This window comes from Mirounga angustirostris, unplaced genomic scaffold (genome assembly GCF_029215605.1).
Source record: "Mirounga angustirostris isolate CCGP_5_RB_7025 unplaced genomic scaffold, mMirAng1.0.hap1 SCAF_13, whole genome shotgun sequence".
Lineage (NCBI taxonomy): Eukaryota > Metazoa > Chordata > Mammalia > Carnivora > Phocidae > Mirounga > Mirounga angustirostris.
In genome coordinates this window covers 23,110,551-23,124,660 of record NW_026991721.1, presented here as the reverse complement: position 1 = coordinate 23,124,660, position 14,110 = coordinate 23,110,551, and the positions used below count along the sequence as shown (strand labels likewise).

The window sequence follows — 14,110 nt, the reverse complement described above, 5'->3', positions numbered from 1 at the left end:
TCAGAAAGCCCGCTGCGGCACTCCTGAATTTGTGGAGAATGAGCTGCAGCTGACGTTTAGAGCAATTAATAACACATTAGAAAATTTACTAACAGGGATAATCCACATTGAGTTAATTAGAAAGCAATTTCAAGACTGGGGAAGTGGGGGAGGAATGAGCACGTAGAGATGCTGGCTCTCTTCTCCCAGTGCTGAGGCAAGTTTGCGCGATCACTGAAGGCTCTCATCTAGCAGTGACCTATTAAAGTTCTGCTTTTTTGCCAACTCAAGTTCCTTTCCAGGCTGAGGGAAGCCAGATGGCATGGGGGCGGGAGAGGGAGGGATGCTCCCTTTCCAGCGTAGTGGAATGAATCTTGTCCTGGGATCCTAGAGACTTGGTTTGTAATGCTGTTTCTGCTACTAATTCCCTCCTGTGACATTGAGCAGGATACTGCCCTTCGGGGACTGTTTCTCACCTGGAAGATGTGTTCATTGGGTCAGATAACCTCCAAGTTCCCTTTCAGCTCTGGCATTCAGGTTGGTGATGTTAGGAGGCAGGAGTTTTGCAAGCTGGAGATACATAGCTAACAAGCTTATATATGTAATCACGATGTCAGTAAATAGCATCTGCTGGATTATGATAAGAGCACAAAATGCCACGTTCACACACTCAGATTAACCACTGGAGTAGATTTTGACTGATGTCAGCACCTGGAGCTCATGGCTCTCTGGGAAGAAACTGAATTTGAAAAGTTCTCTTAAAAGTGCCTGCAGAGGGGCGCCTGGGTGGCTCAGTTGGTTAAGCGACTGCCTTCGGCTCAGGTCATGATCCTGGAGTCCCGGGATCGAGTCCCGCATCGGGCTCCCTGCTCGGCAGGGAGTCTGCTTCTCCCTCTGACCCTCCTCCCTCTCATGCTCTCTGTCTCTCATTGTCTCTCTTGCAAATAAATAAAATCTTAAAAAAAAAAAAATCTTACTATGATAAGACACAAAAATATTTAAAAAAAAGCGCCTGCAGAGAGCCAAGGGGAATAAGTGTAGGCAACTTGCTAAGGAGAGTTGGGGGCTCCGAAGCAGAGGCTGGGGAAAGGAGGGACAGCCTGCCAGGTGTGAATGCCCAGAGGGAGCCAGGCCAGTGCAGGGCCTGTGGACACTTCCAGGATTAACTGCTGCTAATCGCTCAGCTGGGAGTACTGCCCTCAAGGCTGGAAACTGGCATCGAATCATCCAAACGCTGGCTTGGCCTTTTCATACTTTTCCTCCTGCTAAATTTGGCCAGGATCTGTCAGCAGTGTTTTATTTTTAATTTGCTTGGAACAACATGGCATCCTAGGCAGCTCTGACTTCGCTGTTTTATGATGGAAGTGCAAGTTTGCTTCAGGTGGGGTTTGTCACGTGGGAAAGATCTGGAGCAAGAATGTTGGGTAGAATTTTAGTGGCCAGGAAAAGGGACAAGAATTCATGGCTCAGCTTCTTTTTCCAGATGATCCACGGGAGGTCTTAATTCTCTGCAGAGGGCAGGTGACAGTCACACGTTTTCAACATGGATGGGAAAAAGGCCCCGGGTGTCATGGGGAAGAACAAGGAAATATTGGAAATCCTGCCCTTGAAGAATCTGATATATACAAATCCAGACTTTTATTAAAAAAATTAGAAGAGTATATCTTCATACGCACCTAATATTTTATTTTGCCTCATTTAAAATTTATTAATAGTACTTCTACTTATTTGTAAATCTCATGGGTTTTTTTTCTATTTTAAAGGTAACACATGACTGATAAAAAATTAGACAATACAAAAATCTATGATAAATATGGTAAAAAAAAAAAAAAAAGACCAAGCTCTCTTGCTAACTGACCCTCTGCCCCTGTCCCCTCTGGCCTGGTGTATATTCTTTGATGAGTTTCTGTGAACATCTAACTTCCCTAAGAAAAATGGAAAAGGATTCCATTTATGAATTTTTGAGCTTAGAGAAATTTTCCAACTCTGGTTTAGGCTTGAAGGGTGACCCACTGACACTGTTTGCTTGGACTTCAGGAAAGTTCCAGAAAAGTGGGATGGTTGGCCACCTTAGTTTCACTTAACTTCTAGGTGAGTGTTTAGAACTGAAGCCTGCCTGATCCTTGAGGGCTGGGACTCACTGCTTTTTCTAATTCCGGGAGATATTTCCTGTTTCCTTCAACATGAAGCAAGAACATCTGGCCCTTTCTCTTTCTGTGAGTCCAGTAAAGATGCAGGGTTTTGGAGTATGGGAGGTTGGATGGGAAGGGCATCTTCTTCCATGTCCGCTGTGTTGTGTCTCCTCTTTACCTGACCCCACTGAATGAAGAGGGCCATAAAGCCCACCCATCCTGGAGGCCCTACTTCCTGCTGATCCGAACATGGACACCATCTTTAGAAAATTCTCAGCTCCCACCTGCCTGGTCTTACAGTGTCATATGAACCTCAGGTGAGGGGTCTAACCCCTTGGACACAAACACACCGAAGCGCCTAGAAGCCACAGGCCATCTCTCCCAATGTGACTGCAATGGCTTCTGTTCTGTTGTTAGCTTAGTGAGCAGGAGCTGTGTCCTTAGGACTGTTGTGCTGTTAAATAGGCCCAAGTGCAAAATAGCGGAAATATAAGAGGAGTGTTTATGAGGGCAGCACAGCGCAGAGAAATCCTTGCACCTGCCTCTTTGACAGTTTTTGCTAAGAATCAAATGAGAACAAGAGGATCCCTCACATATTAGCTGGACAGAGAGGAACTTTGGGGATAAAGCTGACCTAAGAACTATGAATGGGGTTTGAAACAGAGATGGTACTAAGTATACAGAAGGACATTCTTGAGTCGTCTCCCACTACGACTACAAATTGGCTTTCAGTATTCTTTTACAGTGGAGTGGAGTGGTTAAGGACCCCCACATTTACCAGTTAGTGGCTGTGTGACCACGGATAAGTTCTCCATTGCTCTGAACTTGTATTGTTTCTCTTTAGAGATAATAATGTCAAATGTATAGATTGTTGGGATGATTAAATAATATGTAAGGCACTTAGAGGCCTGGCCTATTGCTCGGGGCTAAAATGATCAATTTATAGATGAGGAGATTCTGGCTCCCAAAGTTTAAATAATGTATTGAAGCCCTGAGGCAAGATTCAAATCCAAGTCAAATCTGTTGACTTCAAAACACTAGTCATGTTTGAAACCCAGTCTTGTTGCAAGGAGCGCAACCTTCCCTGACTGAGAATTGACCCAGTAGGTGGATTCTGGGACGGGTTTGGATCTTATTTCAAAATAACAATAAAAATTATCGCAGAGTCAGTATTTGATGAGTTTCTCCTAAGGGCAGACACTGTCCCCGTTATTTTCCTGTGATAACTCTCACCGTATAATCTCACTGACTCTGAGGTATATGCTATTAGTATTTCTTACAGATGAGGAAACTGAGGCACAGAGCTATTGAATCTTTTGGCAGAAGCCAGAGCTTATGTTGACAAGTTCATGTCCAATCCAAACAGCCTTGGGGAGTGACCTGGCAGCTCTGGCAATTCTCCAGCACACACCCGGGACACCTGGGTCCCCGGCTAAGCTTCCTGAAGAGCCAGGTGCCAGCTGGAGCTGGGGGCTCCTAGCCTGTGATTGGCTGCTGGCTTGTGTGGTTAGCTGTCTGTGGTGGGAGAGGCTGAGAAGGACAGTGGAAGCTGATAAATAATGCAGCAGTCTGCTCTGGGGGACCAGAGAGCAAAGAGGGGGAGGAGAACACACTTTGCCTTCTCTTCGGTATCAAGTAATATCAACCGAATTACAGACATCCCAACACTTTGGCCAGGCAGCCTGCTGAGCAAGGTAACACTCGTAACTTTCATGCCCTGAGCCACAATATTTATTACATTTTTATGTTTCTCATCAGAAGGACTTGGGCTTTTTTTTTCCTTGCAGAGGACGAGGGGAAGGATCAAGGGAAGCTAACAATGATTTGATTTTTCTTTTTCTAATGTATAAAAATTGGAAAGGAGTAAGAAGCAAGTTTTGAAGACAATGTAGATTCACAGAGAAGATACAGACATCCAAATTGCTGTAAATGAATACTGAGGGCAGAGGAAACCTTTAAGGAGTGCTTCTCGAATGGATGAGTAAATAAATGATCAGAAGGAAAGAAAAAGGTGACTCTTGGAAAGAAATGGTGTGCTTGTCTAGGCATGATAAATAAATCAGCAAACGAATTCCATGGTGGGAGGAAATGTAGTTTCCCAGGTATTCCCAGGTATTGCCAGCAATTTCCTGAATTCAATTCGAGTAGGTAGGACACCAGCTTTTCTCAAAGTGTGACCGTGGGCTACCCATAGCAGGATCCCTGAAATGCTTAACAAACGCAATTTCTGGACTCCATCCTAGATAAACTGAGTGAGACTCTCTGGAACCTGATGATCTGCATTTTTTTTTTTTTAAACACAAGCTCTCCAGTGATTCTAATACATAATGATTTTTGAGAATTGCCACCGTAGAGGCCCTACACAGAGATTATGTTCTTGAACTGGGATTCCAGACCAGGGGTTGGGACAGTGCCCTTCTCTTTCTGAAGTAGTTCAAGCAAGAAGTTGCTTGGAGGAAGGGAAAGACTCTTTGGGTCATTTTGTGGATGCCTAAGACTTACAGAAAGGCTGCTGATGCTGTCAACTTTTTGATGACAGTGTTTGGCAGAAAGTAGAGAATAGCATTTATGGAGTGAATGGATGGATGCATGGGTGGGATAGGTGCGACAACGAGGGGTCACACTTGGGCACGCAGTGCTCACTTGGACATTGTATACAGATCAAGTTGAAGATGTGGAGAGGGGAGATTGTGGGCCAAGGACTAGGACGTCGGTGTGTGTAGGGTGTGTAGGGTGTGTAGGGTGGGAGGTGGCGCTGCTGCTGTGGTTCAACCTCCTGAAGTAACTAGTAGGTGCCACCTGGGCCAAGCCATCCCAGCCTGGTTTGTCCAGATGCATCTGTGCCCTGTGTTGATGAAGACCCCACAGCTGTGATGGCAGGTGATGGCCACACTGAGATGGCAGTGCCTCCTGGGAACAGGGCTGAGCTGGCAAGTGAGGCTGGTCTGCTGCTGAGACCTTTTGTTAGCAGAAAGATCGGGCATTTGTAAGATTCCCGAGTGTCGAACAATGACCACATGATAACTCTTACTTAATCCCAACTTCGTGCTCTGTAGAGGTCCATATTTTAGTTCCCTTTCTACACGTTTACCAAAAAAGAAAAATGAGGTTGCTGATCAGATTTGAGGCTTAGCCTGGTCTTAAAACTTTTGGGAAGGTGGGGGGAGGGTGGATTTAGGAAGTAATAAAGAGAAGTAACAATGGGTACATATAAATCTAGTCTTTAAAACATTTTTTCCCTACAGTAAATTGATCACAAAATTAAAAAAAAAATACATGTTTGTGGTGAAAAATTATAATGATGTAAGAATGAATAAATAGAAAATTAAAGAGACCTTCTTACCAGTGTCTATTCTATTTTTGGAGAGTAAACATTGTTAAGATTTTCGTGCGTATGCTCCCAGAATGTGTGTACTTGTAGGTGTGGGCAAATGTACATGAATGGAATCCTAATAGCTATTGTTGTCCTGTCTTCTGCTTTGTCATGTGGGTATCTTTCAGCATCACTGATGCATATAGAAATTGCACATATGGGGGCGCCTGGGTGGCTCAGATGGTTGAGCGTCTGCCTTCGGCTCAGGTCAGGATCCCAGGGTTCTGGGATCGAATCCCACGTCGGGCTCCCTGCTCTGTGGGGAGCCTGCTTCTCCCTCTCCTACTCCCCCTGCTTGTGTTCCCTCTGTGTCTCTCTCTGTCAAATAAATAAATAAAATCAAAAAAAAAAAAGAAAAAGAAATTGCACATATGCATTAATGCTTATGGAAATGTTAAATGTCTCTGTTGTTTTCCATTGTATATCTGGACCCATAGTTTTTTAATAATGCCCTATTGGTGATTATTTATGCTATTTCCTGTTTTTTTAAAGTAACAAAGAATTTTTTTTAAAACAAATCTCTTTCTGTGTCTCGGTTTCTCTCCATGAAATATTCACTGTGGGAATAACCTGTGGAATATTTATTCCCACACAAGAAATAACCTGTAGGAATGTTTCTATAGAATAACTTCCTAAAAGCAAGTTGATTGCACCAAAGATAAGATATAGTTAAACTTTTAAAAAACATTGCTAAATTGTTCACTAGAGATATTATACCAATTTATACTCCTCCCAAGAATGTATGAAGATACTTGCATTTCCCCATACCTTCATTAATGTTGAGTAATAATATTTTTAATCTTTGTTAACCAGATAGATAAAACATACCTCATTAGATCTAGTTATTAAAAGTTCTACCTTTTGGGGCGCCTGGGTGGCTCAGTTGTTAAGCGTCTGCCTTCGGCTCAGGTCATGATCCCAGGGTCCTGGGATCAAGCCCTGCATCGGGCTCTCTGCTCTGTGGGAAGCCTGCTTCTCCCTCTCCCACTCCCCCTGCTTGTGTTCCCTCTCTCACTGTGTCTCTCTCTGTCAAATAAATAAAATCTTAAAAAAAAATAAATAAAAGTTCTACCTTCTAAAAGTAATACATGTTTATTTCAGAAAAAGTAGAAATCATAGGTAAGGATGAAAAATATAAAACATCCATAGCTGGGGTACCTGGCTGGCTCAGTTGGTAGAGCATGTGACTCTTAATCTCGGGGTTGTGAGTTCGAGCCCCATTTTGGGTGTAGAGATTACTTAAAAAATAAAATATTTTTGGGCGCCTGGGTAGCTCAGTTGGTTAAGCAACTGCCTTCACCTCGGGTCATGATCCTGGAGTCCCGGGATTGAGTCCCGCATCGGGCTCCCTGCTCAGCGAGGAGCCTGCTTCTCCCTCTGACCCTCCCCCCTCTCATGTACTCTCTCTCATTCTCGCTCTCTCAAATAAATAAATAAAATCTTAAAAAAAATAAAATAAAATATTTTTTTTAAAAGAAAATAAAACATCTGTAGCGTCCACAGATAACCATGATTAGCATCTTGGTGTGTATTCCCCTCAAAGCAAAGAATAATAACACATCCCTTCTACCCCCTTCTTGCTTCTAGTTTGGATAAAGTTTTAGCAGTTGAATTGAAAACAAAACAACAAATACATTTGATTTGGATGCCAATGGCTAATAACTGGTTGGTGATGTTCTGCTTTCTCTGGGAGTATTTAAACAAATGTGTTTTGGCAGATTTTGACATAACATTTCAGGCCAGTGGGAGTTAGGAGGGGAGTGGGTAGAGAGGGGAGGTAGTTCTAGAGATTCCTGCAACATGCCTGTGGTTGACTTACTCATTGTGAAAGTTCATTATTTAGCTCTGGAGATGGTGATGCAGTTTTTAAAAATAAAAACTCAAAATATCTTGGAAATCAGAGAACAAGCATGTTAGGAAAAGACTGGGTAGGAAAAGTCTAATGGAATGAAAAGGCATTTGGGAAGGAGTTCCAGCCAATGGGGCAGGGGAGACCTGGGAGGCCTTCACACCTGCCGCAGGATAGAATTTAGGAATGTAACTGAACCCTAAGCAATGTTGAGGTGTTTGCTGGGCTGCAGTTGAAATACTTTTGAGGTTAATGAGACCTTTGAGATGGTTGAAATTGTTTAGATCTCACACTGTCCTGCACATAGAACAATTTAACAGGATTTCCTTTTTAACCATGTCTTGGAAACTGGCTTTTAGTTTTCATGAAGAACATCAGCCTCTGAAGCCTAGAGCATGCAAGATGGAACAACCTTCAGTAGTTTAAAGGGATGACTTAAAAAGAAACTTTGGGGGGCGCCTGGGTGGCTCAGTTGTTAAGCGTCTGCCTTCGGCTCAGGTCATGGTCCCAGGGTCCTGGGATCGAGCCCCGCATCAGGCTCCCTGCTCAGCGGGAAGCCTGCTTCTCCTTCTCCCACTCCCCCTGCTTGTGTTCCTGCTCGTGCTCTCTCTCTGTGTCAAATAAATAAATAAAATCTTAAAAAAAAAAAAAAAAAGAAAAGAAGAACTTTGGTAGCAGCCGTCAGGATTGGCCGTTGCACCTCCTTCCCCCCAGGCCCCACCCCACCCTGGCTATTCATCTGAGGATTAGTCTCCATGACCACACGACTATATAAAAATATCATCAAGCTGGTTCGTTCATTTTTTAAAAATATTTAGTATTTAGAGAGAGAAAGAGAGAACATGAGCTGGGTTGGGGGGGAGGGAGGTGCAGAGGGAGAGAGAGAATCTCAAGCAGATGCCCCACTGAGCACAAAGCCTGATATGGGGCTCAATCCCACGACCCTGAGATCATGACCTGAGCCGAAATCAGGAGTTGGACGCCCAACCGACCGTGTCATCCAGGCACCCCAATCTGGTTAGTTAATTAATTGAGGGGGGAAAAGTTTTGCTTGACATAGTTTGTGGGTCAAGAGTGTTAACCCTGGCAAATTTGGGAGAGATAGATGATGGGTTGAAACACAGCTGCTGTTTTCCCAGTGATGTGTACTCAGGAATTTTGAAAATATTGGGCTAATTGTATCTAGAGAGGACTCAAATGGCATTTGCAGATTTTTCTCTGCAGCACTACTCAGATTGGTAGGGTTTCCTGGCATATGCAATTGCTAATATTTTTTTATCAAAAGAAAAATATTACTCCTGCCTCTTCTTATTACAAACTATAAAGCTAATGACCTTTGTCCAGTAATGACTTCCAGGATGGCCTGTGTGATTTTTACCTGAAACGACTTGAATTTTTCATCTTAAAAGTCCTTTGGACTTTTTGTATGTTCACACTATGGTTTGTTGCAGGTTTCTATGGTGTTTTGTTTCTAAAGTAGACACAGCTTTATAATTTACAGCAGTGTTCACTAATTAAAATAGTAAGCATAATTACTATCCATGATACTTATTATTAGTTAGCATTCATAAAGCCTCAAAATTCACTTCATCCTTTCAAGTAGTGAGTAATTAGTTTCTTTGGGTTTGTAGCTTTATCATCCCTTTATGACCTGCTTGGAAAAAATAAACAACCAACCTCCCAGGAGACTGCTTTAAAAAGCTGGAAATATATTGTCCAGCTAGTACAATGAGCCTAATACAATGCAGAAAATATGACTTTTCTGTGGTTTTACTAGCCTGTTTTTCCTTGTATTTATTCAGCAAATAACTATTCAGCCCTAATGTGTACTAGGAATGTCGGAGAGATAGAGATGAATCACTCCAAAATTCTGTCCTCAAAGACCTTAAGGTTTTGGTGGAAAGAAAATAAGATCATACATATATACGTAAAATGAACCGTAGTGGTGCATGTTGGTATAGATGACCATCTACACGGTTGAAGCGGGGAATGACTGTTCTCTGCTGTATGCTCAGCACCTAACAGAGTATATTAAAATAAGAGGTTTAATAAGTAACTTTTTGGATCAATGAATGAATGAATAATTGAATGTATTAATATGTATTCCTTCCAAGATGCATCCGTGGGATATTGAACGTTTTTCTTAATCTGACTTGTTTTCATTGTTCTCAGGCATCTCATTCAGCATGGCTGTCTCTTTGCCACCCACCCTGGGCCTCACTTCTGCCCCAGATGAAATTCAGCACCCACATATTAAATTTTCAGAATGGAAATTTAAACTGTTCAGGGTACGATCTTTTGAAAAGGCACCCGAAGAAGCTCAAGTAGAAAAGAAAGTTTCCTCTGAGGGGAAACCCTCTCTGGAGCAATCTCCAGCCGTCCTGGACAAGGCTGATGGTCAGAAGCCAGCTCTGAGTCAACCAGCATTAAATGCTCACCCTAAGTTTCTGAAGAAATCCCATGATGACGGGAAAGCAAGAGACAAAGCAATCCACCAAGCCAACCTTCGACATCTCTGCCGTATCTGTGGGAATTCTTTTAAAACTGACGGGCACAATAGGAGATATCCAGTCCATGGGCCTGTGGATGGTAAAACCCAAGTCCTTTTACGAAAGAAGGAAAAGAGAGCCACCTCCTGGCCAGACCTCATTGCCAAGGTCTTCCGGATCGATGTGAAAGCAGATGTTGACTCAATCCACCCCACTGAGTTCTGCCATAACTGTTGGCGCATCCTGTACAGGAAGTTTAGCAGTGCCCCACGTGAGGTTTACTTCCCAAGGAATGCAATCATGGAGTGGCACCCCCACACACCATCCTGTGACATCTGCCACACTGCCCGCCAGGGACTCAAGCGGAAGAGTCATCAGCCAAATGGGCAGCTCAGCAAAAAACTCAAAACCGTGGTTGACCAAGCGAGAAGAGCCCGTCGGCACAAGAGAAGAGCACAGGCAAAGATTAGCAGCAAGGAAGTGATGCAGAAGGTTTCCAACTGCAGTAATATACATCTCAGTACCAAGCTTCTTGCAGTGGACTTCCCGGCACACTTTGTGAAATCCATCTCCTGCCAGATTTGCAAACACATTCTGGCTGACCCTGTGGAGACCACCTGTAAGCATGTATTCTGCAGGATCTGCATTCTCAGATGCCTCAAAGTCATGGGCAGCAACTGTCCCTGTTGCCAATATCCCTGCTTCCCTGCCGACCTGGAGAGTCCAGTGAAGTCCTTTCTGAGCATCTTGAATTCCCTGATGGTGAAATGTCCAGCCAAAGAGTGCAATGAGGAGGTCAGCCTGGAAAAATATAATCACCACGTCTCAAGCCACAAGGAATCCAAAGAGACTTTTGTGCATATTAACAAAGGGGGTCGGCCCCGCCAGCATCTCCTGTCCTTGACCCGAAGGGCTCAGAAGCACCGCCTGAGGGAGCTCAAGCTGCAAGTCAAGGCTTTCGCCGACAGAGAAGAAGGTGGAGATGTGAAATCCGTGTGTCTGACCTTGTTCCTGCTGGCGCTGAGGGCAAGGAATGAGCACAGACAAGCGGACGAGCTGGAGGCCATCATGCAGGGACGGGGCTCTGGCCTGCAGCCGGCTGTGTGCTTGGCCATCCGTGTCAACACCTTCCTCAGCTGCAGTCAGTACCACAAGATGTACAGGACTGTGAAAGCCATCACCGGGAGGCAGATTTTTCAGCCTTTGCATGCCCTTCGGAATGCTGAAAAGGTCCTCCTGCCAGGCTACCATCCCTTTGAGTGGCAGCCCCCTCTGAAGAACGTGTCCTCCAGCACCGACGTGGGCATTATCGACGGCCTGTCCGGCCTGTCCTCCTTGGTGGATGACTACCCCGTGGACACCATTGCGAAGCGCTTCCGCTATGATTCGGCTTTGGTATCTGCTCTGATGGACATTGAAGAAGACATCCTGGAAGGCATGAGAGCCCAAGACCTTGATGACTACCTGAATGGCCCCTTCACTGTCGTGGTGAAGGAGTCTTGTGATGGAATGGGAGATGTGAGCGAGAAGCACGGGAGTGGGCCAGCAGTTCCAGAAAAGGCAGTTCGGTTTTCGTTCACGGTCATGAAAATTACTGTAGCCCATGGCTCAGAAAACGTGAAGGTGTTTGAAGAAGTCAAACCCAACTCCGAACTGTGTTGTAAGCCCCTGTGTCTCATGCTGGCAGATGAGTCTGACCACGAGACCCTGACGGCCATCCTGAGCCCTCTCATTGCCGAGAGGGAGGCCATGAAGAGCAGCCAATTAATGCTTGAGATAGGAGGCATCCTTCGGACTTTCAAGTTCATCTTCAGGGGCACTGGATATGATGAGAAACTCGTCCGGGAAGTCGAAGGCCTTGAGGCTTCTGGCTCAGTCTACATTTGTACCCTTTGTGACGCCACCCGCCTGGAAGCCTCTCAAAATCTTGTCTTCCACTCCATCACCAGAAGCCACTCTGAGAACTTGGAGCGCTATGAGGTCTGGCGTTCCAACCCGTACCACGAGTCGGTGGAAGAACTGCGGGATCGGGTGAAAGGGGTCTCATCAAAACCTTTCATCGAGACTGTCCCTTCCATAGATGCACTCCACTGTGACATTGGCAATGCGGCTGAGTTCTACAAGATTTTCCAGCTAGAGATAGGGGAGGTGTATAAGAATCCCAATGCTTCCAAAGAGGAAAGGAAAAGATGGCAGGCTACATTGGACAAGCATCTCCGGAAGAAGATGAACCTGAAACCCATCATGAGGATGAATGGCAACTTTGCTAGGAAGCTCATGACCAAAGAGACAGTTGAAGCAGTTTGTGAATTAATTCCCTCTGAGGAGAGGCACGAAGCTCTGAGGGAGCTGATGGACCTTTACCTGAAGATGAAGCCTGTATGGCGATCATCGTGTCCTGCAAAGGAGTGCCCAGAATCCCTCTGCCAGTATAGCTTCAATTCACAGCGTTTTGCTGAGCTCCTCTCTACCAAGTTCAAGTATAGATATGAGGGCAAAATCACCAATTATTTTCACAAAACCCTGGCACATGTCCCTGAAATTATTGAGAGAGATGGCTCCATTGGGGCATGGGCGAGCGAGGGAAATGAGTCTGGCAACAAACTGTTCAGGCGCTTCCGAAAAATGAACGCCAGACAGTCCAAATGCTATGAGATGGAAGATGTCTTGAAACACCATTGGTTGTATACCTCCAAATACCTGCAGAAGTTTATGAATGCTCATAATGCATATAAAGACTCTGGGTTTACCTTAAGCTCGCAGTCAGGCGTAGGGGACCCATTAGGCCTGGAGGACTCTCTGGAAACTCAAGATTCGATGGAATTTTAAGGAGGGCAGCTGTTTTTGAGCTGGTTTTGCAAATCAGTTTTCCTCTGGGTTGCACTGAAGCCTTCTCCTCGCACCCTTCACTCCTGTGTGTGGGGTTTCGCCACCCAAGCAGCGGTAGATGGGAGAGGCCCACGGTGCTGAATCCATGTCAGGAATGGATAACGGATGAGCTGATTGCTGGAGCCATTTAGGGAGTTCAGAAAAGCAACAGGAGAAATCAGTTATTTGAAAGCTCAATAACTCAGAACAGGAGTAACTGCAGGGGACCAGAGATGAAGAAAGATGTGCATTGTGTGTGACTGAGTGACATGGAAAATCAAAGCCAAGGCTGTCAAAGAACAGCCCGGGAAGCCAGGAAAGGAATTTGTCTTGTGGTTTTCATTCCCCACCCCTTCAATTTATTATACTTTGTATTGAGATACACATGTTTTTTATACCATTTCTGTAGAATTCTTTATTTTATAAATTTCACAGATCTGGGCTCATGCCATAAGATTCAAAAATCTTTAAAAGCTTTTCAGATTTCTCTAATAATAACATCTTACACACTTGTATGGCATGATGACCTTCACAGAGTGCTCTCAATGCATTTTCTCACTTGGTACATTTATGCAGAAATACCCTACATCCAGGAAAATTTTGGAAAATCAGCCCTCTTCTGTGTTTCAATGATGTCACCATGGGGCGACCTTAAGAATTTAGGAGGTCATCTGTGACTATGAATTTCTCAGTAATAAAGTTAGAAGAATAAAACTGTTATCTACAGTTATTTATTAAGTCTTCTGATAATACATTTTTACTTAGCGATCAGTAGCCAAGTATGATTTTTATTTTTACTTTTTAATTTCAATTAATTTAGCGTCTCCAGTGCTTTTCTATAGAATCTTGAAGCCACAGAGGCTTTTTTAAATTTTTTTATTTTTTTTTATCTTTTATTTTTTTAATTTTTTTAATTTTTTTATTCTTATGTTAATGCCCATACATTACATCATCAGTTTTAGATGTAGTGTTCCATGATTCATTGTTTGTGCATAACACCCAGTGCTCCATGCAGAATGTGCCCTCCTCAATACCCATCACCAGGCTAACCCATCCTCCCGCCCCCCTCCCCTCTAGAACCCTCAGTTTGTTTTTCAGAGTCCATCGTCTCTCACGGTTCGTCCACCCCTCCGATTTCCCCCGCTTCATTCTTCCCCTCCCGCTACCTTCTTCTTTTTTTTTTTTCTTAACATATATTGCATTATTTGTTTCAGAGGTACAGATCTGAGATTCAACAGTCTTGCACAATTCACAGCGCTTACCAGAGCAAATACCCTCCCCAGTGTCCATCACCCAGTCACCCCATCCCTCCCACCCCACCCCCTACTCCAGCAACCCTCAGTTTGTTTCCTGAGATTAAGAATTCCTCATATCAGTGAGGTCATATGATACATGTCTTTCTCTGTTTGACTTATTTCAC

The 14,110-nt window shown here is 44.2% G+C and overlaps 1 protein-coding gene across 1 annotated transcript; it reads left to right on the top strand.

Annotated features, from left to right (window-relative positions):
* The first annotated feature begins 9,517 nt into the window (after nt 1-9,517).
* RAG1 (recombination activating 1) lies at nt 9,518-13,711 on the top strand. Its single transcript, XM_045892636.2, has one exon. It carries the CDS (start codon nt 9,520-9,522, stop codon nt 12,649-12,651), a length of 3,132 nt encoding a protein of 1,043 aa, XP_045748592.1. The 5' UTR covers nt 9,518-9,519; the 3' UTR covers nt 12,652-13,711.
* Nucleotides 13,712-14,110: the final 399 nt, after the last annotated feature.